At 38.4% G+C, this 27,613-nt stretch overlaps 1 protein-coding gene across 1 annotated transcript in view; it reads right to left on the bottom strand.

Moving 5' to 3' along the window:
* The window catches only part of ADARB2 (adenosine deaminase RNA specific B2 (inactive)), an 801,349-nt gene extending 774,064 nt beyond the window's left edge, over positions 1 to 27,285 (bottom strand). Inside the window, exon 1 of the mRNA XM_082258125.1 lies at positions 26,691 to 27,285. Coding sequence (XP_082114251.1) covers positions 26,691 to 26,787 — 97 coding nt within the window. The 5' untranslated portion in view covers positions 26,788 to 27,285. The remainder of the gene's footprint in view (positions 1 to 26,690) is intronic.
* Between the last annotated feature and the right edge of the window lie 328 nt (positions 27,286 to 27,613).

Here is a 27,613-nt window from a genome sequence, read left to right as displayed (position 1 = left end):
CATTAATATAGGCAGCCCACACAATTTTAGAAGACTGTGTGTGCAGGGGCAAATGCTAGGTCAGAGCTGAAATCTCCACTAAGATCATTCATATCTTGCTGTCTGTAAATAAAGTGTACCTAAGGACAAAAATAAAAAATGACATACACGATGCAGTCTGTCAATAGCATTACTACAGCAGTGGTCTCTTTTTTGGAGTCCCCCTGTAAAAAGTTAAGGTACCTGTTGATCCTGCCAGTAGAGAATTTTTCCCCACTGCTTTCAGAAGGCCACACTGTCAAGCAAAAGGTTCAGTTACAGGGGCTTGGACAGACCATATGCTTACAAATATTAAATAGCTTAAATCTTTTTCCTAAAGGAAAAATTAAACCATTTCAGTAGCTGCTTAAAAATTATTAGCTGGAGGTGGGCTTTAATTTGTTTGTTGCTTACTTAAAGCGCATCTTTGTTATCACTTGCCATCACTTTCATTCCCACTTTACACAATTGGATAGTAAAACAATTTGGGGGGGGGGGGGGATAAGTGGCATTTCTGTGGGACCCAGTCCCACACTTCCTGCTTTCTTGCCTAGGTGAGAATGCCATCACGCCCACACCCAAAGCCTCGCGGATACCAACGTCACACATCTCAGGAAACTTTGGGGCTATTTGCATTGCACTGCGCATGAATCAGGAACTCTCCACGTCACTGCACATGCACTGGCACATCATCAAGGGCCACTTTAGCAAGGGAGTGAAAGTCAGTGATAACATGGTGCTCTCTGATGTTGGTGGGTGGCACACAGTGGAGAAAAAAGTTCAAAAGGGTACAAAAAGCAAGGGTGGAGCAAGGAGAGGCTCTGAGGAGTATAAAGCAAAAGAAAGCAGCGCTGGCTTAGTGAGGCATAAGATTTATTGGTACATAAGACATATAGTAACTTACTCTGAGGTAAGAATGGGCTGGTACGGTAGGTAAACAAGGTCATCCATCTTCTTCTCCTGAGTATAGTGTGATGAAGGAGGGTGGCGGGGTGCCGGTATATCCGCGGGGAGGCTGTTGTATGGCAGTCTGTCAGTTGGTTCAGCAGCGGTGGAGGACTCTCGGCGAAGGGCTCCGACTTCCTACTTCCGTTCTACCTGACGTCACTTCCGATGAGGAGAGGAGAAGATAGGGCTTGCTTGCTTTTGGAGCATCCGTACTCCTTCGTCAGGCGGTGGGAGTGGCTCTCCGAGAACAGGGATTATATACCCTGTTGCTGTGGAGATTACTATAGCGTCAGTCCGGGGGGGGGGGGGTCCCAAAAAATATAGGCCGGGGTGCTAATGTGACGTGGCTTCAGGCATAATCTTCTTTGCATCAGGTTAACAGGAAAGGTCACTAGAGGCATGACGAGTCCATATTCAACATATAAATGAATACAACAATGGAAAAGAAAAAAAATGCATTTTACAAGACAGGAAAAACACATGAGATACCTGGCCACCATCCTTCATCACACTATACTCAGGAAAAGAAGATGGATGACCTTGTTTACCTACTGTACCGGCCCATGCTTACCTAGTAAGTTACTATATGTCTTATGTACCAAAAAATCTTATGCCTCACTAAGCTGGTGCTGCTTTCTTTTGCTTTATACAGCAAGGGAGTGAGGCTCTTTAAAATCCAATTAATATACATATCCATCTAGGGCAAGCTATACACGGTTTGAAGCTCGGCTGGTTAGCAGAAACTGGTCGGGATTTGAACTGTGTATGGGCAGGCTGAATGTACCAAGCAGTGGTGGCTAATGCTGGAGGATTTTGGGGAGGCAGAGACGGGCCCTTCTAGGTCAGCACTCACCCTATGGGCAGAGCCCCCAGCAGTCATGGCTTCCCTGGTTCCCCTGCACCATGCCTTCTGTGTTGACCCGGTCTTTTTGGGTTCTGGGTCTTCAGCCTCCTGTCCTGATTGTGCAGGAAGCCAATGGCGAATGTTGATTTGTTGTTATCACAGGGTGGGAGGGTTTGGGGCACAGTACTCTGTGCTCCGAGGATAACATGAAACAGGCCAATTGGGGCCTCAGGCTCTGGCCCTTTGCTTGTGAAGGGATGATGGACCTGGTGGAGACCTGTTGGTCCAGTGCCCCACACAGTGCACGGCCACACACATGATTGTGCTGGCTAGGGGACTGAATTGTGCAGGCGGGGGGGGGGGGAGGCGGTGGCGCCTCTGCGCCCCTTGTGGACCAGTTGCCACTGGTACCAAGTAGAGCGATTGATTGACTTGGGTACAACCAATATGCCGGGATTTATGTCCAATTATCGCTTGCGGCTGCTATAGCCGCTAGCAATTCTTACTGTCTTCTCCTGCTGGGAACGGCTTCCTTTGCCCCCCGCCATGAGAAGACACTGGCCCAGCAGGATTCCTGCATGAACACTGTCTGTGTTGATGGGGAAATCGAGTGAATTTCTTTCCTGCAAATGGAGAAATCTTTCATAGCCATGGTTGCAGGAAAGAAATTTGCTTTGTGTATGGCTGGCCTAAGACTACTCTTTAAACAGGGTGACACTGCTGCTGTGAGATCTCTGGGACGTGCCAGACACTTGCATCATGTCTGAGCATGCATGGGATGTAGAACCAAGAAGAGAACTTTTAAAATGCCAGTTTAGACTGGTACCAGAAGAACGATAGCTGTTTTTTTTTTATTTTTATTATTTTACAGGGACAAATAGTAGAAAGATTACATTTCGTTTTACTGTTGTTGGTATGGTAAAGTTCCTCTCTAAATGTTGTGTTAATGATAGATAGGAGCAATTCTGAGGTTAAGAGTATAGCCTGCATTTTTCTTGCCTGAAAAATAGAAGAGAATTCTGAATACATTAGAAATAATTTTATATTTATTGAACACCAAAGTGTACAGCTGTATGATTCACCAAGCTGTTTGTAGGTCTGTGTTTGCCATATGGACTACATACATTGTGCAAAGCAGTGTGCTGTTCAAAAGGAACTATATACATTTATTTTCTCATTTAATTAAAAAAAACAAGGGAATGACAGAGTTTAGATATAATAGGGGCGGGGGAGAATATACTGCATATGTAAGAACACAATTTTGTTGTTTACTACAGTATTATAAAAAAAAAAAAAAATTACATAAATAGGAATGTAAAGATGAAAAGATTGCCCTGACCTTATCAAATAAAGTAATTGTAGCCATTCAAACTAAAAAAACACAGCTGAGTACTGCGTTTTGATATTTTTTTAATATTTGCATTACGTTTTTTAATAAGACCAGTGTTTGGCAGTTCTTTTACCACCACTCACCCCATGCCCTTTCTGATCCTGCTCGGACAACTTGTGGTGTCCATTACAGAATACATAAGGAGCTTTCACAATTTATCGGGTCAGTTCACATTTCATTCCTGGGGTTAGAACATTACAGTGACTATGACGGACTATTACTTTTTATTACTTCTTTGAGAGTGGTCAACCTACTGACAGTATGCTGCCCCCCCCCCCCCCCAACAAAAAAAAAAAAAAATACATAGCCGTTGGCATCAACCGCCATTGTTGACCTCCTTCAGGAATTGGTCATAACCAGGCTACAATACTTTTTTTTATTTCTGACTGGGGGGCAAACATGCAGATTAGAAGATCAGTACTCCTACCTACATACTCTTTCAGGTGATTCATCCAGAATGTACTAAACCCTCTGGATCAGCATGGCAGCCCATCAATTAGCATGTTCTGATAGATGACATTCTTTATTTTGTTTTCTCCTGACAGGCTTCCTTTAACATACAATGAAGACTCTTCCTAGGACTAAATGGGCACACATGGTGCCAGAACATGATAGCATAAATAGGAAGAGTGCTGAGTTATTTATTAAACTGTGACATTCGTTATAGTGTGATAGTGCTGATCAAGCCTCAGTCACTTTAGTCAATCAGGAGCTTCAGAATGTCCTTATCTGTGCAATTGCAGCTTAATGGATAACCTTCTTGGAAAGGGAGGGGTAGATTAAGTACAGTCTGAAGCGCCTGATTGCACCACCATAATTGGCTGAAAACACCCCACTGACTTGAATAGGAATTCTCCCTGTATCTTGAGTTTCACCCTAAGTGCTTCATTAGCAGCTGATTTTTGTTAAAATGTATCATTTTATGAAGCCGCACAGTGCACTCTCCTATCTACTCCAGACAGTAGGGTGGAAAGAGTCGTTTTTTTTTTCCCAACTGCAATTTTCTTAGATGGATAGTAGTCTCTGATTGCCTACATATCTCATTTCACTAAATGTTATTTCAAGGCATTTTACTGCTTGCAATTAAACATTCATTTCAGCATCTTCACAGCCATAAAAATCATCCACTAGAACTTTGTTCAAAGTACTGATCAAGAAAACGGAGCGAAACTGGATTCTGGACATGCAGTGTGTCTCGAGTACTTGCTTTGCCCTTTCCCCTCTTTACATGTTAGCAATGAGAGAGGAAGAGGCATCTGCTGTAAGCCTAATAGTTTCAAATGACAACACCTTGTGCGTAACCTCCCTGGCGGTATGATTGTTTCCGATTTTAGGTGCTAAAAGCAGTACAATTATTTTGCTAGTAATTCTTAAGGACGAGCAGCCCAAACCAACTATTTACATATGATTTTTTTTTACTGTGCGTCCTTCTTTATTACATCTTAGTTTGATAAAGTTTGAAACACAAAATCATAAATTATAATATAATAAATAATATAATAAATAAATATAATAAATAACTATAAATAAGTTAAAGTGTGTATATATATATATATATATATATATATATATATATATATATACATGTACACACACATATATATATATATATATATATATATATATATATATATATATATATATATATATATACATATATATATATATATATATATATATATATATATACGTATATATATATATGTGTGTGTATACATATATATATATATATAGATATACATGTATATCTCTATATATCTATACATATATATCTGTATATATATATATATATATATATATATATATATATATAAAAAGTACAGTAAAACTGCAGGAAAGGGCACTGGGGGGCAAACTAATGTCAATTTATTTTATTTTGTAATGTAATCCAATAGGATTACAATATATCAGTGCGTTTGTGTCTTTTACTTGTTTAATTTGCCGCCGGTTCCACCCCCCTGTGAGCGTCACATCACAGGAGACGGAAGTCGGGGCACACAGCATCGGGCGGAAGATCCGGCCGCTGTATGCTGCAGGTACACATTGCGGGATCCCGGGGACAAGGTAAGTAGCCTCTACCAGGATCCAGGGATGCTCCCTGGCGGTACCCCGAGTGTGCATTTTTTTAAATTAAATTTGGTTTGAAATATGCTTTAAAGCAGATTTGCCCAACCAGTGGCCCGGGGGCCACATATAACCTGCAGTGCCCTCAGATGTGGCCAGCGACCTCCTTCTCTGGGAGGGCAAGCCCAGATCATAGGTTGGTGACCCACCATCCCAGAGCATCAGTGTTGTAAATTAAGCTGCAGTAGACAAAGCAAGTGGCTCCGGAGCAGAGTCGCATAAACCGATGCTTCCTGTATAGTGCCAACTCTTGATACAGGCAGGGATACAAAATGCACTCTGCCTGGGACAGCAACAGCCGGTGATACCTGAATGGAACACAGTTATTAAAGGTACATTTATTACTAAAATCACACTTTATATATAGGCATATCTGTTATGCAGTGGTTACTGGGCTGCTTTTAAATTGATTCACAGACTTCTGTTATTACCTGCAGGTTTGGTGAACTTTCAGAAAGTGCACCAAACCAGCATGATATAATAGAAGCCTATGGCAAAGGGCAGCTAACACACAGGAAAGCCACAGGTGCACTGTGCTGCACCCTCGGTGTGGGTAAACCACAGCACATCAGCGTGAAAGCATCTTTAGGCCCCTTTCACACAATCAGTCCTACCAAATCAGACCCTCCTTTCACCCCTATGAAGAGGCAGATGTAAATGGATTTGTGTCTGTTTGCACCGCTTACCTCCAATCCTATCCGCTAAAAAAACAGAAGGGGATCTGTCCCCTTCCATCTGGGCAGATCGGATTGGATGGCTCATAGAGTAGAGTGGGCTGGGTCCATGTCCGCTCTGCATATGCAGAGTAGACACAGACCTGTCATCCGCCCGCTTCGCTCATTGTGGCCCGTGACCGGTTACCAAGTCGCTTCAGTGGCCCTCGTTCTTCAAAAGGTTGGGCACCCCTGCTTTAAAATGATTGTAAAGGATAGCATTTTATTTAAAAAAAAACAAATAAACATGACATACGTACCTGCTCTGTGCAATGGTTTTGCACAGAGCAGCCCTGAACCTTCTGTTCTTGGGCATACTGCTTGCTATGGTAAAATAGTTTGACCTCAGCAGAAACCCTGATAGTCGTGCCACATCCCTATTTAAATGGAAGAAGGGAAATTCCCCTGGTGATGGGACTTTAAAGGTACTTGTAAAAATAACAAAAAATGTAATATAATATTATAATTTTTATTAATGAAAAACAAAGACATTAAAGCAAAAACCATTTAATAGAGCAAGCAATAGTGTGTTCCAGAAACTACACAAAATGCAATAGATGATCAGATTTGTCGCACAATGTATACCCAATTGCTTTAATGTCTTTGTTTTTCATTAATAAAAATTATAATATTATATTAAATTTTTTGTTATTTTTACAAGTGCCTTTAAAGTCCCATCACCAGGGGAATTTTCCTTCTTCTACTGCTTGCTATGGGGGCACCTGTGCATGCTTGCTCCCGAGATTTCTCAGTGTGTCCATAAGACACACACACAGTGCCACTTGGCCCTAACCCTCCACTCCTTCCACACTGGCTGTGATTGACCGCAGCAGGAGCCAATGGTTCCCACTGCTCTGTCTGAGCTGATGAGAGAGCCTCTGCTCTTGTGCACATCACAGGATCGAGATCAGGCTCAGGTAAATAAAAGGAAAGACTGGAGGGAAGCTGCTTGCAAAAGGTTTTGGACCTTGATTCAGAGAATGCATTAGGGTAAAAAATTAGTCTGCCTTTTGAACCACTTTGAAGTAGAGCAAATCTAGTCTCATAAGGTGAAAAAAACTTCCTTCACTTTCTCTGACTGCGTAAAATTGTCCTTCTTTTGTGTCTCACACACTCCCCCTCCCTGACACTGCAGCTCACAGTGAAAGGAATTCAGTGACAGTCAGTGCTGCCGATTCAAAAACCGTTGGCAGATCTAGGTCCAGCGAGGTATTAGATAATAAACGACAGGCTTGTATAGGTGGGAGGGTCTTCCTGCTATAGTCACAGAACCAGTTCCCGTGTTGTAATATATAAAGAAAAATGCTGGGAAAAGGTGTGAAGCCCCGTACACACGCACCAATTGTTGGCCGACCGATCGGCCGTCTTTTGTCCAGTGTTGTTGTGTTGGTTGAAATGTGCTCTAGACTGCACACGAATTTTGTCGGCCAACAATAACCAACTGCAGAAGTGATGTCATGTTCTGGTTTACTTTTCGTGTGTTTTTTCTTCTCTGAGCATGCCCAGTCTTGCTCATCTGACTTTTGTCGGCCGATATCTGTACTGACTGATGGAAAATCGGCCGTTCTGGTGACGGCCAAAAAAATTTTTATAGCATGCACACCAGATTTTGTTCGGCCGAAAAGTTGCAGTCGGTTGTCGGAATCATCATACTAACAAGCCTATAATCGGCAGATCGGGCGGCGACCGAAAATTCACGGCCAACAATCGGTACGTGTGTACGAGGTTTGAGTCAATTACATGAGCATAGAACAATATTTCTGAACATCCACCAGTATAGAAAACACCCTCATACATAAAAGACAGGCTTGAATTTTCGCCAGTTTAAGACAATTCTAGCTGGCTGCAGACTGAACCAAAAGGTCACCTATATTAACACTAATTTACAAAAAGGCTTATCCTTTAAAAGGGAATTTGTCATAAGGGAAAGTGCCTGAGAAGCATTTTCTGTCATCATTCTCCTACTACCATCACTTATGGTAAAGCTGAATTGGTTTAGCTTCATTGCCCTGGATGTATAGTTCCAGGATGAAGGCTTCTTGTCACTCATATGTGCTCACTTGTGAGAGATTCCATTTAATAAAAGAAATTGCAACGTGCAAAATGTAATAAACCATTTAACCCAACTGAACTCATCTTCTGCCGACTGCACTACAATACACAAAAGTTGCAATATTACATTTTATCACCATTGCTGTGCACACTGCTTGCCTAAATAAGCCTGCAAATTAAAGTATAACTAAGGGCAAAACTTTATTTTACACTTTGCTGTCTGTGGCCCTGTTTAGGGAGATTCACTCTCTCTAATTTTCATGTTTCCTGTTATCACTAAATGTGAAAGTAAAAGAAAAACCCACATTTTTGGTTGTCCCCAGAACAATATTAGAGGCAAAATCTTACAATCAATGGGGACACTAAGTCTGGTGACCCTGATGATAACCAGGGATTTCCCCACTTTGGAGGGATTTCCCTTCACTTCCTGTTTTAGCAATGGGACAGAAAGTGAAGGGAAATCCAACCAATGGGACACAGATGGCAAGAAAAGAAAAGAAAAACTGAGAGGGGTATAACCCTTTCTTATTCTATTCAAAAAATGCCCTTAGTTCTCAGGTAGTTCTAAAGGCTTAAGGTTTTTTTTTTTGTTATGTTTTTTTATCTTGATTAATTTTATGCATGAAGGTAAAAATCCTTCTGTGTGCAGAAGCCCCAGCCTCCCCTAATGCTTACTTGAGCCCCCCCCCCCCCCTTGATCCAGCAATGTGCACCAATGAGATCATCAGCTCCCCTGGGAATCTCCTTCCTCATTGGCTGAGACAGCAATGGGAGCCATTGTCAATCACAGCTAGTGAGCCAATGAGGAGAAAGAGAGGGAATGGGGCCGAGCCATGGCTCCGTGTCTGAATGGACATGCAGAGCAGCGGCTCAGGAGCGAGCCTGCTTGGGTGCCACCATTGCAAGCTGCTTGCTCTGGGGGCACTCAACAGGAGGGAGGAGCCAGGAGCACTGGTTTGGGACCCAGGAAGGGGAGGATCGGGGCTGCTCTGTGCAAAACCGTTGCACAGAGCAGGTAAGTATGACATGTTTTTTTTTTTCTTTTTTAAGTTTGCCTTTAATGTCACTTTAAGTCTCAATGCAAGGGCACAGCCATGGTTCACGTGTCTTTTAAAAGAAGCACTACAAAGTTCACAAATATCCTTATTTTGTAGGTGAAGTCACAATTTTAAATGTTAAAGGCATGTGGCTTAATCAATGTGTGTGGTTTGACCAAATCTTGATCGTTAGTATTCTGGTAAGTTGGATTAATATTTTGGCAAGGTGGGTTAGTGTTCTGGTAAGGTGGGTCAAAATCAACGGAAACCCCTTCCTTTGAAACAAAAATGAGGTCTTGACTCTTGTTTTATCTCTTTATAGCCATGTATGTCCACAGGTAATGAATGATGTGTGAGAAATTGTTATATGGGAATCCCTTAAAATACCCTGAAATTGCAGCTTCCTGCTCTCCCCTCTAGTGCTCTATACTGAAATAGCTGAATAACAGTCACACCCCCCAGCAGTTAGAAATGGCATGTCCCACCAGTTCTGTTACTGGGGCTGATTATTCAGAGCACTGGGTCTAGCTCTGGGGCCATTGCATTGCATATTTAGACAAACCACACAACTGCTGTATAGGAATGTGGGGATAAGACTGTAATAATACAATGTCAAAATATTGCATATCTATTTCTGTGACTCTAATTTGGCCTTAGAACACTGCCAAGTATAATATGTCCTCTTACAACTACTTACTTCAAACAACAATCCAAGAAACCTCAATGCCTCATTTTACCATAAGCTGCTAGCTGTCCAAATCTGGCCCAAGGTTTGATTGGCATGACTCCATTCATTATCCTATGATCAAGATTTGTTATGAAGGTGAGGACATGTAATAACTCCTGTTTTAAGAGTAAAATACTGCTTTTCTTCCTAAAATGAAATACATTTCAACATTCACAGACAAGGTATCTTCATAACAATATTTACACAATAGATTTTAACTAAGACACAAGAGAAATCATTACCCTCCTTGTGTACAGGCACATTATCTAACCCACAATTAATAACACAGATTACTTTATCACAAAACTGCTTTAATTGTGAGAGTGCATCAAGTTTGACTTTTCCTTCGCTTAACATAAAAGAGAAGAATGAATTTCACATTCTTTTCCTGACAAGTTGTGAAGAAAAAATCTTTTTTTTTACCTGCGTAACAAAGAATGACCTCAGGATCCTTGCGTTTCTGAAGGCCGTTTTAAGTGCTGCAGGTGACGGCTGTAATGTTCACACTCTACTGTGTCGGAACCATGAAGATAGCTAAGGTTTCCTAGACTGCAATGCTTACATGCAAGGATTTTGCCTTGCTTGTATAATTGTGAGTGTACATTGAAAAAAGGTGCAACTAAAAACAGCTGAGTTCTGGGGCAAAATCTGAATCAGTTCCCCCTATCATACAAAGACCTTCAAAGCTTCTATATAGATAATTATTATTTTGGGATATCATGAATTTATTAAATCTTAACTCAATGAGATAAAAGCAAGAACAAATAGGTGTCTCTATGAACCTTCACTCCATTTCCACGGTGCCCCAATTCACCCTGAACATCAGATGATTAGTATGTCATTTGAGCTTCCAAATCTGAGATTTAAGCTTTACAGTGTCCTGAGTTATGAAATTAAAACATTAAGGATAATAACCACCGATACATGTCAGAAAAACATGGATTTATAGGAAGGGGTTTCTGAACTCACTGGAATATAAGACACTGCTGTACTATTCCCAGGCAACTTAAATTCACATTGTAACTTTAGGACCACCTTCACCTAAACAGCCCACGGAGAAGGAAAAAGCACATTGAGGTTGATGGGGTTGTGTCAAAGCTTAATTAAACAAGCTGAAGTTAGAAGATGATTGGCTACCATGCAGAGATGCACCAGATTTTGCACTTTCTAGGTTTAGTAAATCAACTCCTTTGTTTAAGATACTATACCCCCTACCTGTTTTTTTTTGCTTTTGCCAAAACACCCTCTTTTTTTATACACTTTTATTTTATTCAGTTCTTGTTGACTTGCATCCCTTCATGTACCAATCCTTCATTGTTTAAAAAGGAAGTGGGGTTGGGGGTCTGCCAGAAGACCAATAATATTCTAAGCTATGAGTAGTAGATGGTGAGGATAGACAAAGGAGAAAGAGCAAGGAAGAGAGAAAGAAGCATAACTGTAACATATACATAAGTTCCATATAGAATGATATTCTTTATACATATATTGACTATGTCTGATATCATATTCTCGGCTTTCCCTCAATAAAAGATACCTATAAGAGAACTGTACATACCGGGTAGCTGTCCCTCCATTTCTATTTAAAAATAAAGAAGCGTGCTTGACGGTGGTGTAGCTGGTTGAATACCAGGCTTGCAATTGCGAGGTTGTGGGTTTGCATCCCTTGGCCAGCGGGTGACTTATAAGTGGAATTCTATAGTTAATAATACATTGTTGGCAGGGAGAGAGATAAAGAAATAATAATTACAATTACTTTTTGTCATGTTACGAGACAAAAAGTACCTATTTAAAAGAATTATCTACAGCAAATAATCCTCATCCAAGATGAACCAGTAAACAGAAAGAAAAGGGTGGGGGGTTAAAAAAGAAATAGATTATAAAATGGGGTTGATTTACCAAAAGCTAGCGGAGATTTACTAAAACTGGAGCACTCAGCATCTGGTGCAGCTGTGCATGGTAGCCAATCAGCTTCTAAATTCAGTTTGTTCAATCAAACTTTGGCAATAAAACCTGGAAGCTGATTGGTTTCTCTGCAGAGCTGCACCAGCTTTAGTAATTAACATCATGTGCGCTTTTCAAGTTCAGTTGCTCCATAGCTTAGTAAATGAGGGGACACTCTGCTGACTTCTATCACTCAATCACGTGCGAACAAAAATGCTGTTTTTTCTTTTCTTTGCATGTGATTGGATATTCTTTGCAAAGTGAAGCTTCATTTCCTTTACTCAGCTCTGGAGCAACTGCACTTGTAAAGTGCACATTCTATTTGTCTTTAGTAAATCAATCCCAATATTATCCCCTGTACAGAATGAAATGTGAGCAAGAATCTGGTAAGTAAGAAGGCAGAGCACCATGGAGTTGATTTATTAAACGCAAATAGACTGTGCACTTTGCAAGTACAGTTGCTCCCAAGCTTAGTTAATGAGGTAAAGCTTCACTTTGCAAATAATACGCAATTATATGTAAAGAATATAAAAAAAAACAGCATTTTTGCTTTCACAAGATTAGATGATGGAAGGCAACAGATTTTCCTTTTATTTAACAAGCTCTGGAGCAACTGCCCTTGCAGGGTGCAACTGCACTTACAAAGTGCATAGTCTATTTGCCTTTAGTAAATCCACCCCATAGGCTCTCGAACATAATGTTCTCAGAGCAGTAGCGCCCTATAATGCTGGATGTAATCACATTCTTATATTATTAGTTTGTTGCCCAGCACCAACTGAAGGTTTCATTACCCGCTACAGGCATTAGTTTTTTTGCAACCTCATTTATGGTGAATTCAGAAACAAAAAGAAGATATGAGTAAAATAAAGCTATCCAATTTAAAAATCTGTGGCAATTAAACTTTTCTTAGGAGCTTCTTTAATTTATGTATGGCATTTTAATGTCTTGTAGGCTAGTGTGACTGTGGTCATACGTGGCCATTCTCCATCATCAAACTGTCACACTAGAAGTAGGCTATTATAGGTCATTTGTGTTAAGGGGAAACCAGAGACTGCTACTGCAACCCATCCAGGAAACTAGCATTTTTAGTAGGGGGTCAGCACTAGAAGGTCTCATATTTGTGTTAGCACAGGTTTCCTTTAAGAACAGAGTGAAGGAGGTGGGCTGTGTGGTGGTGGTGGGGGGTGATAGTGGAGATTAAAATATTTAAACATTTCAGTCCCAGCTCACCAAAATTGAAATATACTATAGTTGGTTAAATAACCTATTTATGTAGTAAAATCTAAATATGTAAATTCTATCTCTCTTTGCATTAATGAGATCAGTGATCAAAAACATCGTTTTATCCTTTGCACGGCTCAGCAACATAAATTCTTTGATAGAAAAGAAATAGGCAGCTACGAAACGCTACACTGGGGGTATAAATTTAATTTAGTACAATAGAGTGTGAGACATAATCTAAGCAGTGTGTTATTAAAAAGTTACCTTGTTATAATGTCAATGATAGCTCTAGCTGAACCCTACAGTCTGCCTACACCATATGATTCTGCATAATGATCTAAGTGGGAAAGGTTAAGCAGTTGAAATTAAAAACTAACTGCAGGGTGGATATGGAGGATTCAGCGTCTGTTTCACAGGGAGGAAAAAGCTTGTCGTATTTAGATGCGTATTCACGAATCCCGCGTTTTAATTCTAAATTTAAGTTCAACCATCACGGCTAATGCCCTTGATGCAATCTCAAATTGCTGTCATTACACGGATCACTAGAAATCGGATGGCGGATAAAGGATTAATCGATTTAATTTTATCACCGAATCCAGCCCTGCCTCTCGAGCTGTCAGCGGACAAGATAAGAGGTGCACATCTTGAGACGTGACACAAACCTGTCATAGGGAACAGTTTGGTCTGAAAAAACACAGTGGCGATGAAACAAGCTCATTTATTGCCATGGCAGAGTTGGAAGATAGAAAATTCCAACTGGTCCTTTTATCTGCAGCCTTACTGTAATCTGTCTCAATGTTATTGGATTTCATACTGAAATAATCTTACTTTTTTCAGCCCACATAATCTACTCCTTTAACCACACCGGCTGCTCTTTATTTTCTTTTTTGGATGGCTTACTGTTACTTGGAAGGTATCCTAAAGAACACAAAGGCGTTTTTATTGTCTTTTACTCTATTTTGTATGGTTATGCCCCTTTATGTTAAAGCACTATTAAGCCCAAAAGCAAACATTTATTATATTGCAGTTTACCAATTCTTAGATGTGATGACTGTATTTGTTTTCTTTTTTTATAGGCTTGGTGTTCTGGCCAGTAAGTCTGTTGTTTTTCAAAATCACAAGCTCTATTGCAGAGTTATCACTGCCAGGGGTGCTTATAATAATCAGCTTTTATTTATTGATGGAAAATCCTTTATCCCAAAGGGGGGACAAAACTGTTTGCTGTAACTGCTTATAAAGTATTAGCTAGAGTTTATCTTTAATTTGTTAGTGTGTTTAAATCTTCTAGTACATCTACCCCCCCCCAGACTGACAATGCTGATGTCTGATGTGCCCCCCTGTGGTCATTTATCCAGAGTGTAGGCACTAGATGTGTGTTACTAGAGAGATCACCAGGTGAAAACAGATGGAAAAAAGGAAAAGAAAACAAATTGAATAGGAAAGGGTTAGGACCCTGTCAGTTTTTTTTTTTTTGCGCTCCCGCTACGCAGATATAACGTATATTTTGGTTATTGACACTGCGACTAAAAGTAAATAAAAAAACCTAAAGCCTTGAGATGTCACTAGAACAGGCAAAAGGGAAAACCTTACAATGGGTACACTTGTTTCAGTAACAACTGTCTAATAGAATGCTTTAGCCTTACTTTTAGGAGATTTCCTTTCACTGCTTTGTGTGTCCCTGAGATAGGAAGTGAAGGAAAATTTCTCCAAAAATAGCAATGTATTAGCTGTTCTCTCTTTTATACCCCCCCAAATAAAAAAACAGATACATACAAACATATACATACATAAAACATATAGATGTCCTCTGTGCTGGTAATTCTGTTATGGGTAGACCTGCAGCATCTTTTAAGATTTCCCTGCCTATGCTTGTCATGGAAATTCACTTCCCTACTGCAGCAAAAAAAAAAAATATCTGTGACACATAAGGCCATCATCCATAATTGTATAAAGAAAAAAAGAGAGAAAAAATTGGACTTTCTTTGCAGGCCGCAAAGAAGGGATAATCAAAATTGTGTAAAATACATATTTTTTTATTGTATCCAAAAAGGTTTTAAAATCGTTACATAGAAACAAACCAATATAATTTCAGAGGAACGACCCTGTGTATATGCTGTGCCCAATGAGCTTTGGGAATGCAATACTGGTTATTTTATACTGAGCCTGGAAAAAAATTTATATTTGAAGATTCTGATCCTCTAGGTGATGTCTAATGCCGCATTTCCACTGCATGGAACTGAGCGGTTCGGCTCGCTTTTGTGCTTTTCCACTGCTGGTACCGCATGGTACGCTGTAGGAACGGTTCGGTACGGTACGGCGGCACTTTTCCACTGCTAGGAACCGAAGGGTACAGCTCTCTAAAACAGTACCACCTCGATTGTGGTTCCAAGAGGTACCATATCGGTACCGTATCCCACAACCCTTTGCATGCAGTCACTACTAGCCACTGGTTGGTCATAAAATCATTGTTATCCCACCCACTTAACTTTAGTACTACTTTAGTGGAAAAGCAAACCATACCAAACCGTACCGAACCGTTCCTACACCGTACCATGCGGTACCAGCAGTGGAAAAGCAAACCGGCCAAGCAGGGCCGAGTAGAGCCGAGTCGTTACTTGCAGTGGAAAAGTGCCATAAGCCCCATAGTGTAGTTATATTTGGTTACCAAAATAGGGAACAGTCTGTTATGAGGAACTTGTTCCATAAACTACAAATTGATCAATTCCATATCCCGTCAGTAAATTCCCCCCCCTATGGATTCATAATGGGAGGACTAACATACAAGCAATACTAATGGTCGTTCTCTTATATGGTCCCGGCGCCTGCCCAAGAAAACTCTCTTTGCATGTGCGGTAATTCAGATAAGTAATGTATGGTCTGTATAGCCCTGAAGAAGAATGTGGGGAAACGCGTCGGATTTGAAGACCTGCACTACATAATAGGACCTACTGTATCAATTTATATTTCTAAATATGAACTATTTTCAATCTGTATTGGATATTGGTTGGTTTCTATGTTTCTTATTTTAAAACCTTTTTGGATACAATAAAAAATATGTATTTTACACAGTTTTGATTATCCCTCCTTTGCGGCCTGCAAAGTCCAATTTTTTTCTCTCTTTTTTTTTCTTTATACTGCAGCAAAAGAAGTCGACCCCCGACCCTACAATGCCATAATGTAAAAGGCAAGTGGGAGGACCTGGGAACTAAGAAATAGAAAATTAACAGCTAATATGGCTTGGACAAATGTAAAAGGAAAAAATACAATAAGTGCCTCAACCCATTAACAGATACCAGAAAGAAGAATATCACTTTTGGACTGACTGGTATTTGAAGTGGTTATGTTTCCCTATAATACATATTTTTCTAACATAATTCTGCATGAATGGCAGCTGAAAATACATCAGTTTGCTGTAAATTCTTTTTTTTTTTATACATCCTTCTGCCGACATATATATGTTTAATTCCATATAACACACAAGCACAGAGGGGAACTCTTAAAAAATCCGAGTAATTCAAAGAAATTAGGTTGCCAGTATACAAACACCATATCTAATAATAAATTAGATAGTACTCAGCAATAGTGCCAACTTTCATCTAAACAGGATGATGAACATGCAGAACTGACCAACAGGTTTAGGAGCAGCCCATTCCGATTCAGGTCACCAGGCATCCGAAGTAGATAGAATGCTGCCTTCTCGGTCTTAATTTTCCAGTGTTCTGGAAAATATTTTTATTCAAAACTAAACAAGCCCAACAAAAATACCTAATATTTATTGGTAATCTCCACTCTACTAATTTGTCAGTTAGCAGATATTGGGTATTGTATGGATGTTTTCACACAACCTTAAGAGCATTATGAAGAACGTATCCTGCGACATTTAGTATCATGGCGGATTGCTTATTTGCAGTGATAGGTTATTGGATTTCATACTCACAGCATATACTGTATATAGTTATATTGGGGTTGCTTAATTAAAAAAGAGCAGAGACTGTTTATTTTGAAAAGCGAATGAGAGAAAAGTTGAATCTTCTTTCACTTTCAATCACCAATCATGTGCAAGGAAAACAAAAAATAAAAAAAATAAAATTTGTTGGCACTAGCTTGGTTGATTGAAGTCAACACATAATATTCACTAAGCTCAGCAAACATTGGCGTTGCAAAGCGAACAGTCTCTATTCCTTTACTAAATCAACCCTATTTTTTTTTTATATGTGTAGGTTTCCTCTACAATACAAAAACATACTAGGAAGTACTTTAGAGTTTACCCAAATCAATCCTGGCCCTACAGTGAACATTATATTGTAAGATTTTTGCGGGCTGAAGGGCTATTTTATCATTTTATACAAATTAATAAAATAATTATTCACAATATTAATGGATACACACAACTAAGTTAAATAATATTATATCCAACGCATTTGTCAGGAGCAGTTTTGACTGACATGAGGAAGAGATAAGAACACCCACCATAAAGGCACTAATAAACTGTGACCCTGCTCTGCCTATCTGCCTTTCTATGTTGTAAGAAAATGTTTTAATCACACAACAGTCATGTTCATTTTTTTTAAATACTTGAACTAAATTTGTCTTCGTCTACTGCTTAGCAAGCATTCTTACGTCAGCAGGAAAGTGCTGAGACTTAAAAAAACACCAATAATAATAGTAACCAAATGAAAAACACAAACGCAAGTATAAAAATGCAGATGCACAGACCCGGAGCACAGCGAGTTATGTTGTCCCACATTGGCAAGAAAATATTTTGCATCACACAAGTATTTGTCTATTGAATACCAGGTTAATGTGTACACTACCCTGTGAACCAATCAGCTTTATTTCATCCAGCATTTTTTGTATGAGCAAGATAAAAATGGCAACTATTTGGTTCATTTATCAATGTGTCTAAAAGTCATCAGCAGACTTAAAATATATTGATTAGTTGCAATGGGAAACACAGATTTGTTAGATTTTTTTTCTTCTTGCTCTTTAATAAATAATGTCTAGAATGTACGCACATAGCCTTTGTTATAAACCAGCCTTAGGGCATGTTTAGCTTAAATATTAAATATTTACCTTTGCCTATATCTATTTCAAATAGTCATATTCTATTCAAAATTTCCCTGACTAGATATCTCCACACAGGTAGTTGTGTAAATTATCTTTTTAGTAAATCTGCCTCAGAATAGTCAACTACAGAGGTTGAAAGAACCATTATTTAGTGTTCGGTTAGGCAGAATGCATGTGCCATTGTAGGGAAAACTTCTTTGCAGAACGGAGGAGCCATTTAAAATGGTCAACTACACAGAATAGAAAATACATTTTTAAAGTGGACATCTACACAGAGTGGAATAGCCATTTCAAAGTGGTCAACCACACAGAATGGAAGAGCCATTTCAAAGTAGTCAACTACACAGAATAGAAGAGCCATTTCAAAGTGGTCACCGACATAGAATGGAAGAGCCATTTCAAAGTGGTCAACCACACAGAATGGAAGAGCCATTTCAAAGTGGTCACCGACATAGAATGGAAGAGCAATTTCAAATTGGTCAACCACGCAGAATGGAAGAGCCATTTTAAAGTAGTCAACTACAGAGAATAGAAGAGCCATTTCAAAGTGGTCACCGACATGGAATGGAAGAGCCATTTCAAAGTGGTCAACCACACAGAATGGAAGAGCCATTTCAAAGTGGTCACCGACATAGAATGGAAGAGCAATTTCAAATTGGTCAACCACGCAGAATGGAAGAGCCATTTTAAAGTAGTCAACTACACAGAATAGAAGAGCCATTTCAAAGTGGTCAACTACACAGAATGGAAGTGCCATTTCAAAGTGGTCAACTACATGGAATGGAAGATCCATTTCAAAGTGGTCAACTACACAGAATGGAAGAGCCATTTCAAAGTGGTCATCTGCAAAGAATGAAAGCACCATTATTATAATGAGGAGATTTACAGAATGGAAGCGCCATTTCTTGGCTAAAACATTGTCCATTTCAGCATCTTTCTCATGCCAATGCATTAATACCTTGTAAAATGATAAATCACTTTTTGCTTTAACCTCAGTATTATGAGAATGGCTGAGCACTATCTTCTATCAGTCAGAAATATGTTCTATATTTCTATCATGCACACATTCCCGCTTGTTTCTTAGCTTCTTAAGCAATAAGACTGCTATTAATTTCTTTGAAATTATTATTGATTTTATTATTACTACTACTACTATTACTATTACTATTAATAGTAATCACTAAGAGAATGTTTTAAATTATTTTTGTTATTGCTTTCTTAGGGAAATCAGGTCTTGTCTTACTCTTACAGATGCATTCAAACAATGACAAAAGCTCACGAGGACTATGAGAACACCTACACAGTGAAGTAGCAGACACCTTTCTTAATGCTTTTAGCAGACTACACTACTCTAAACCGAACCACCAGCAAACCATGGCAAATGCTCTATCGACTTTAATGAGATTTACTGCAAACACAAGGGTACATATTATTTTGTAGCCTGATTTCTTAAGATTGAGAATTTTTTTAACTATTAAAAGTTGATTAAAATATTTGATTTGTCATTAGCATACCATATGTCAATGCAATGTGTTCCATCAGCTGTCAAGAATGTGTTGGCAAAATAATGTCATCTTAAAACAAAATGTTGATACATCACTTATATTAAACGTATTATACAGCTGTCAAAATGATCAGATTATGTGTTTTTTTTGTTTTTGTTTTTAAAGTCAGCATATTTTTGTATCCGACAACCAGTAAGAGAACAATGGTACTAAGAGCAGTCCATGAAGGGTTAATTCACAAAAACAGGAGGGTCTAAAGGAATTAATCATTATGTACTATGAAATATTAATTGTGACCTGTAGCAAAAAGGCACAGCTTGAGAAATGTAGGTTACTACCTTGGTCATCACCAATGCATCCTTCGTAATATATATCATTTGTTGTTTTTCTTCTGGATACCTATTCTATCAAGTGTCTAACTATATACCATAAAATTGGATAACATAGGCATATGGGACAAAAGTAGAATCTTGTTTACTGATAAAAAAATAAAATGATTCTTACTTTAATATATTTTGTTTCACAAAAGTTTTTCTTTTATGTTAGGGTAGCTAGTATATTATCCATCCCTTTGAACATGATATATGCCTGTGAGGTTGCCTGAAGACAACACAAAGGCTCAGTCAAATGAAATCATCTCTTTAGCCAGAAAAATAATGACCTGGCTAATTAACATGCTGGACTGGACGGAGGCTAAATACTGACCGGTCCGATGACAGTCAATTGCGTATCACCCTATTGATTTTCTGATAAAGGACATCTGACATTGGACAAAGCAGCCAATGGCAACACACGTCAATCAATGGCTTGGGCAATCCCACTGATTATCTTGGAATGTAGATCATAGTGTGAGACCAGTACTTCATTATGTGTCACTAATTTAATTTGCAAACATCCATGTACGCACACACCCCAAAATCAAAATACCGTTTTTTACGCAACAGATGATTCAGAAAATAGACTTCGCATTCAACACGTACAACCAATCCCGATAATTTTTAGAAAATATGGAAATCAGTTTGCACTCTGTTTTCACTGTATTATTATGTCTATTGTGTTCTTCTCAATAAAATGAAGGATAGTTAGGACCTATTCTATGCAGAATCTTTGCAAAAACCTTTCCAGTCGAATACTTCAACCTCGCAGAACTATGAGGACAGAAACTGAAATACACACCCAGCCATCCAAGCATCTACCACCAGGATGTTCATTTTCTATGAACCATACCATACATGCACTAATATCACAACTAGTAAGTATTACAATGCATATACATAGTAAAACATAGGACATATGTTCTTTAAAAGCACATAATTCAAAATCCTAGAAAAGGCCTACTCTGTATTATTGCACACACAGATGTACCATACACATACATACGCAATACATACATATAAATATTGGCAGACTGTTCTGGCAAACAGGGCCTTCACACTTTTTTTTTTCTAAAGATGTTCTGTATTTTTACTACTATATCTCCATCCTCTATTGTAAAAGCATTTGGAACGTGTTGGTGATAAAAAACAATGATAGCAATAGATTCATAGATAGATAGCCATTTGAAACATGTTGGTGTGAAATACACTAAAGATAATACCAATAACTACATATGAGAAAGAAAGAAAGAAAGAAAGAAAGAAAGAAAGAAAGAAAGAAAGAAAGAAAGAAAGAAAGAAAGAAAGAAAGAAAGAAAGAAAGAAAGAAAGAAAGAAAGAAAGAAAGAAAGAAAGAAAGAAAGAAAAGAAGGAAGGAAAAAAGAAAGAAAGAAAGAAAGAAAGAAAGAAAGAAAGAAAGAATATAGACAAGTGATGAGATATTTTATAGATAGATAGATTGATACACATATATATGTAATAGTGGTGTACTTTTTCTATCGATATATTTAAAATGTATGATTATGGGTGATTTTGTATTCAGCAAACTACAATATAATCTTTGTAATCAGCAAAGTATAGATAAAAGGATCAAACACAGCGGATCCAAGCTAGTGTTCTGAGAATTTATTTTTTCCTAGCAAACAAACTGTAAGTCATGTAAACAAATTACATACCCAATACAAGTTATAAGCACATGTCTATGATTATATCAGCCACACTTTTCATCTTTAAAAACAAAAGTTTAAGTGAACAGATAGGCGCTGTTTAGGAGACGTCGCAGTGACAGCAATAATGGAACAACTCTCATAATACTATGAGCATATTTTTGTTGTTAGAGCTGTCAAGTCTCTATATAGGCTGACAGTGACAGGTCTGACAAGGAATAAAGCACATGCAGATGTTGACATTCCAAAGGGTATTTATAAGCCACATACATCTTCCCAGGAAGTTCATTCTCAAACATATGGGTTTATAAAAGAATGATTTGATTGCAATATGTTACCCAAAAGTGGCATAATTAGCTATAATCCCAGAGCACTTGGGAAATTTCCATGCCAGCAGCTAAACGTTTGTAACTGGGTAAGGGCAAAATAAGAGAATGACACATATCCTTATCGTACATTTTACAAGCGTGCACATGTCTGCCTATCTCTCTATCTATCTATGAATCTATTATCTTCCATCTTTATATTTGCATTATTTTTTGTTCTCTGTGCAGCAATACAGAATAACAAGGTGCTAGTCAGATCCAATACTAAAGATAACATCATAAGTAATCATAGTAATGCATAATAACATGAGTAATAAGCAAGCAAGTATAATATAAGTAATACATAAAAAATATAATAGAAAAAGATACAGAAAAAGAGATGGATAAAGCACTGAATACTAAGCAAAGCACCTGTAAACTGTACTTTCTAAGTTCTAAGGAATATGTGATGTCTTATAAATACATCTCATATAAATATTCACACGTCTAATAAAAACCCACATTGCATTATTGACATATTTATAAACAAGTCATACCGGCAATTTTATTTATCTCTTTTACACATTTTAATAGCAGTGTTACCATGCTAACATGCCACTATGTTTTCACATACTTCTTGCGTTCATAAATAACAGGCGATTGTACAACTCTTGAATTAGATAAATAGCACCCTTATAGTATGATATTCTTTAACCCAATGTAAAAAAAAAAATAAAATAAACGTTTCTTTACAATTTGATTTTTTATTTATTGTTTATTTATTTTATTTTTTTTTATAACTGTTTTGGATATGCTGTCAAGACTTACTTGTGCTTACAGTGGTAGATTATTGTTTATAAAATGAAAAGAAGCATTTTAAACATGACTTTAATAAATATAAACAGTCAAAAAAATTTTTTTTTTATTTTTCTTGTATGTAAATTAAAGCTGATATTACTTCAAAACACCAAAAAGGGTTTTTACACCTGATGGCGGCATAAGGTGGAAATGTTTATTAGGAATTGCACATCTAAAGTCAAGACCTTTGCAGCCCTGAAGCCTCGAAACGCCTTCTAGGTCTTGCGCTATGGAGGTTACGAAAACCAGAAAAACGCAATCATTTTCATAATTAACTGCACAATGCATCACAAATCTTTGTATTCTGTACTCATTTCATGAAACACTTCCTTTTAGAATATTGTGTTTTTTTTTTTTGTTTTTTTGTTTTTAATTAAAAAAAAAAAACTTTTATAAAAGCCTAAATGCTTCAAAGCACTATGCACTACCTTTTAAGCTGTCTGGCTATATTGCTGGCGTGGAAACAAACAACTAATTGGTGTAAAAACAATCAAATCAGACTAGCAGATATAAATTATTTACTATTTCAGGTTTAAATTAAGTGGAAATGAAGTAACTAGAACTTAAGTGAATCCTCTGTCAGTACAAGCTATCTGCCAGACTACCCTAAATAGCAGCTAATTTAATATTACATTAAGCTGCCGGGTGATTGTTGTGACCATAATAAAATTGTTTTTAATAGGCTACTTGGCTTTATAGACTGCATGCTATTAGGTCTTGATGTTACCTATGAATTCTGAGATCCTTCAGAATCACAGAGCATCAAAGAATCCAAACCCAATCAAAGGATCATAACTAAAAATAAAGTTTAGGATGAATTTAGACTTCCAGCAGAGTTTCTGTTGCTCTTTTGTCTTGGCACTCAGAAAAAAAAAGTCTTATAAAAAAAAAAAAGAGAATGAAAATCACACTTTTATATTTATAGCAGTTTGCTGTGCAAAGCCAAAATCAAAAGTGCTAAATGATTCATTTTTACAACTCAGAACTGTTTCTGTACCTTTCAAATGGTATGCCATTCATCTCTGGCTCAAAAACAATATTTAAAAAAAAATACGCAATTAAAGAAACAGATCTGATTTGTCGGCTTCTGATTTGGGCCTTAAAGGTAGACTAGCTTTGATACAAACAATACTGGAAAGTCATGGGAATAAACTACAGAGCTCTCAGTCTATTGGCCATTTGTATTGTTCTACAAATATTTTCTTTTATTAGTTGTTATTTTTTTTAAACACTTTCTTTGTGTTGTTTATTGTTTTATTCGCTTTTAATGTTGTAGTATCTTTTGATTTTATGTTGGAAAGTAGCTAAAAACAAACTTTGTTTTAAAATTGCCAATACTTTTAGATCATTTCCATGGTGTGTGTTGAGCTGGTGTACTATATCCCAAGGAAAGATAGGATCTCAAATAGTATAAGGTTTATAATTTGAATTTGTAAGCGAAAAAGAAAAATAACTTAAATACAAAAGGAATAAAATCATATAACAGCAGCATAGTTAAACCTTGGCAAAAAGTTCATTCATATTACATATGGTGAAAATGGTAAAGTGGAAACACTTCCAGGGACAAATCTCAAAAATCCAGATCAGACTCAGATAACAATTAGGTCTATGGGATGGAGCAGACTGTTCTTGAAGCCTCTTTCTTTGTCTGGAAATTTCAGTTGCGGTGGAATGACAGATCACATGTACAGCTTTTTTTTTTTTTTTTGCCATGATTGCATGCTAGGAGATGACTGCTGCTGCTAATGCACTGAGTTTATTGCAGAAGCAAGAAGCATTTTGTGAATGTGAAATTACTGCTGCTTAGAATTGGCAGGGATCATGTGCTAAGTGTCTGTGACAAGAGGGAAAGAAAGCTACAGACATGCTAATGAATCTCACTGGGGAGGGAATGGGGAGCTGCTGAAGAACAAGCTGTAAGGACGCTGATAACTACAAATCACTCTTCACCTTGTGAAATAAGAATTGCCAGTCCCGTGAGTTGGACCTTTGTCCCTGGAAATGTCCCTGATTTACACAACTGGGATCAACCATCCCCTTTTTTTCCCCCGCATGCTACATTCAAATCACAGGCTCCCGAAGTCTGGAGGAAAATGATCCAAGTCACAGATCTCTCACTCAAATCACCTTTATAACCGCCCCTGGTTTCCAAGGACAGTCCTAAAAACTGAAGCTATGTCCCTGGAAATGATTCAGATCACAGTCTTCAACTATCTGCAAGAATATGTTGGAAGGCACTGATCTCCCAAATCAACCATAGAACTGGCAGAAGTCTCTGATTTCCAAGGACAGATCTAAAATCTGTAGCTTGGTCCTTGGAAATGCTTCAAATCACAGTCTTTAATTGTCTAGAGGAATTTGCTGTAAGTCACTGATATCTCAAATAACTGGCAAAAGTCCTCTGTTTTCAAGGACAGTCCTAAAATCTGAAGTTTTGTCCCTGAAAATGATCAGATCACAGACATTAACTGTCTAGAGGAATACACTGTAAACCACAGATGTCTTAAATATCTGGCAAAAGTCCTCAGTTTACAAGGATAGTCCTAAAATCTGAAGTCTTGTCCCTGGAAATGTCTTTAATTGCCTAGAGGTATACGCAATAAACCACCGATGTCTCAAATAACCATCAGGAGTCCCTGGTTTACAGAGTCTGTCCTAAAATCTGAAGCCTTGTCCTTGGAAGTGTATTCAACTGTCTAGAGGAACACGCAGTAAACCACCAATGTCTCAAGTAACTGGCGGGAGTCCCTGGTTTACAAAGACAGTCCTAAAATCTTAAGCCTTGTCCTTGGAAGTGTATTCAACTGTCTAGAGGAATACACAAAAAAACACTCATGTCTTAAATAACCGTCAGGAGTCCCTGATTTACAAAGACAGTCCTAAAATCTGAAGACTTGTCCTTGGAAGTGTATTCAACTGTCTAGAGGAATACGCAATAAACCACCGATGTCTCAAATAACTGGCAGAAGTCTCTGCTTTACAAAGACAGTCCTAACATCTGAAACCTTGTCCCTGGAAATGATCAGATCACAGTCTTCAACTGTCTAGAGAAATAAGCAAGAAACCACGGATGTCTATAATAACTGTCAGAAGTCCCTACTTTACAAGGACAGTTCTAAAATCTGAAGCTTTGTCCCTGGAAATGATTGAAATCACTGTCTTCAATTGTCCAGAGATAGTTGCTATAAGTCACTGGTCTCCCAAATCCCCCATATAACAGGCAGAAGTACCTGTTTTTCAAGGACAGTCTTAAAATCTGAAGCTTGGTCCCTCTAAATATTTGAAATCAATCTTCAACTGTCTAAAGGAATAAACTAACCATACACTATACAATCTGATTTTACAATCTTCTTTCGCTTTACCAGTATAGGGACAAACCTAAACAACCCTTTGTATATTTGTATCAGACAGGCCATTATACTGTATAGTCGATAGTAAATATAAAGGAGATTGTACAAGCTACATTGTTAGGTGTATGGTCACCTTAAGACTCCGATCTTTCCAGTCATTCTGGCATTCTAACTGACACTCATTTTTTGCATTCTAACTGACACTAACTTTTTTTCCATTCTAGATTTAAATCACAGTCTGTAAGACACTGATCAATCAAGTCACTTATATAACTGTCCGAAGTCCCCAAAAGTCCTCAAAATCCAAAGCATTGTCCCCTGATTAGCAGAACTGAATAAAACCCCTGAGACCTCCTCTATCTCCTGGCTTCTAAATGTTTACTTTATAGCAATTCTATTGATAATAAATCAGGAATTAGGAGCTGACCAAGCAGCAGAGATGGCTTTAGAATGTTGACAGCTATAAAATAAAAAGTGAATGCACCGTAAAGGGAGGAAAGAGCAAACTCTTCAGCAGTTAACAGGTCCATCATCAGAGCTGCTGCTTACCTTTCCTCTTGGATCTCCTCCTCCTCCTCTTGGACTTGAATTTTAGTTGGTTACTTGGACATCCAGATGTCCTGCTGCTCCCCAATACTGAAGCCATTGATGAAGAGGCAGCAGAGGGCAATGCTTTTGTAGAATAGTCCCCCAAAATGAGCAAGATGTGTGTAGGCTTGCTCTGTAGAAAGCTGTGTAGCTGCTGATTTATCCAGCTGGATGTTGTTGTGGCATGTAGTCACTTGCTATTAGCTGCGCTAAGTGTCTTTTTATCTTCTTTGCATGCTTGGTGCTCTGGGATCAGCCTCTCCTCTCTTCTCCCCCTCTCTCCTCTCTCCTCTCCCTGTCTCTAGCAGTCTGGATCCACTTTTTTTGCACCTCTGCTAGTGCTTTGGCACTGACCACTTTGAAGGCAGTCATGCAGGGAGCCTGTCTATTTGCTCTAGCAAAGTCTAATTAGACCCAATCAGAACTGTCTCCTGGCTCTGACATCAGCAGCACCAGCAGCAGCAGCCCCTCTGTATTCCCCCCTGTCAGCTTTGCAAATTCAGCTCCCATTTGGGCTGACGGATAGGCTTAGGACCTGATGGGGAGGAAGAAGGAGATGCTGCGCTGTAGGGGCTGGCAACATACTGCCAGTGGATGGGGAAGGAGCCTGGGGGGCATCTGAAGAATGCAGCTCTCTGCCTCTCGCATTAAGCCACATGGGCAGAACATTAGGTTCGCAGACCCTGCTTCCCTGGGCATGGAGTTTTCTCTATTAGCCGGTTATTGCTTTCATTCGCAGGGAAGAGAGAAAACACGTTTCTTTGACATTAGAGATGTGTACTATTCATCCCTGGCTGGGAGCTCACACACTGGAGCTTTATTGTCCTAAAGCTAGAAGGAAAGGAAGAAATAATGCATGCTACCTTATAATTAGGAGAAAATGA

Source organism: Pelophylax lessonae (assembly GCF_965119305.1).
Source record: "Pelophylax lessonae genome assembly, chromosome: 5".
NCBI lineage: Eukaryota > Metazoa > Chordata > Amphibia > Anura > Ranidae > Pelophylax > Pelophylax lessonae.
This window is presented reverse-complemented; position numbering and strand designations above follow the sequence as displayed.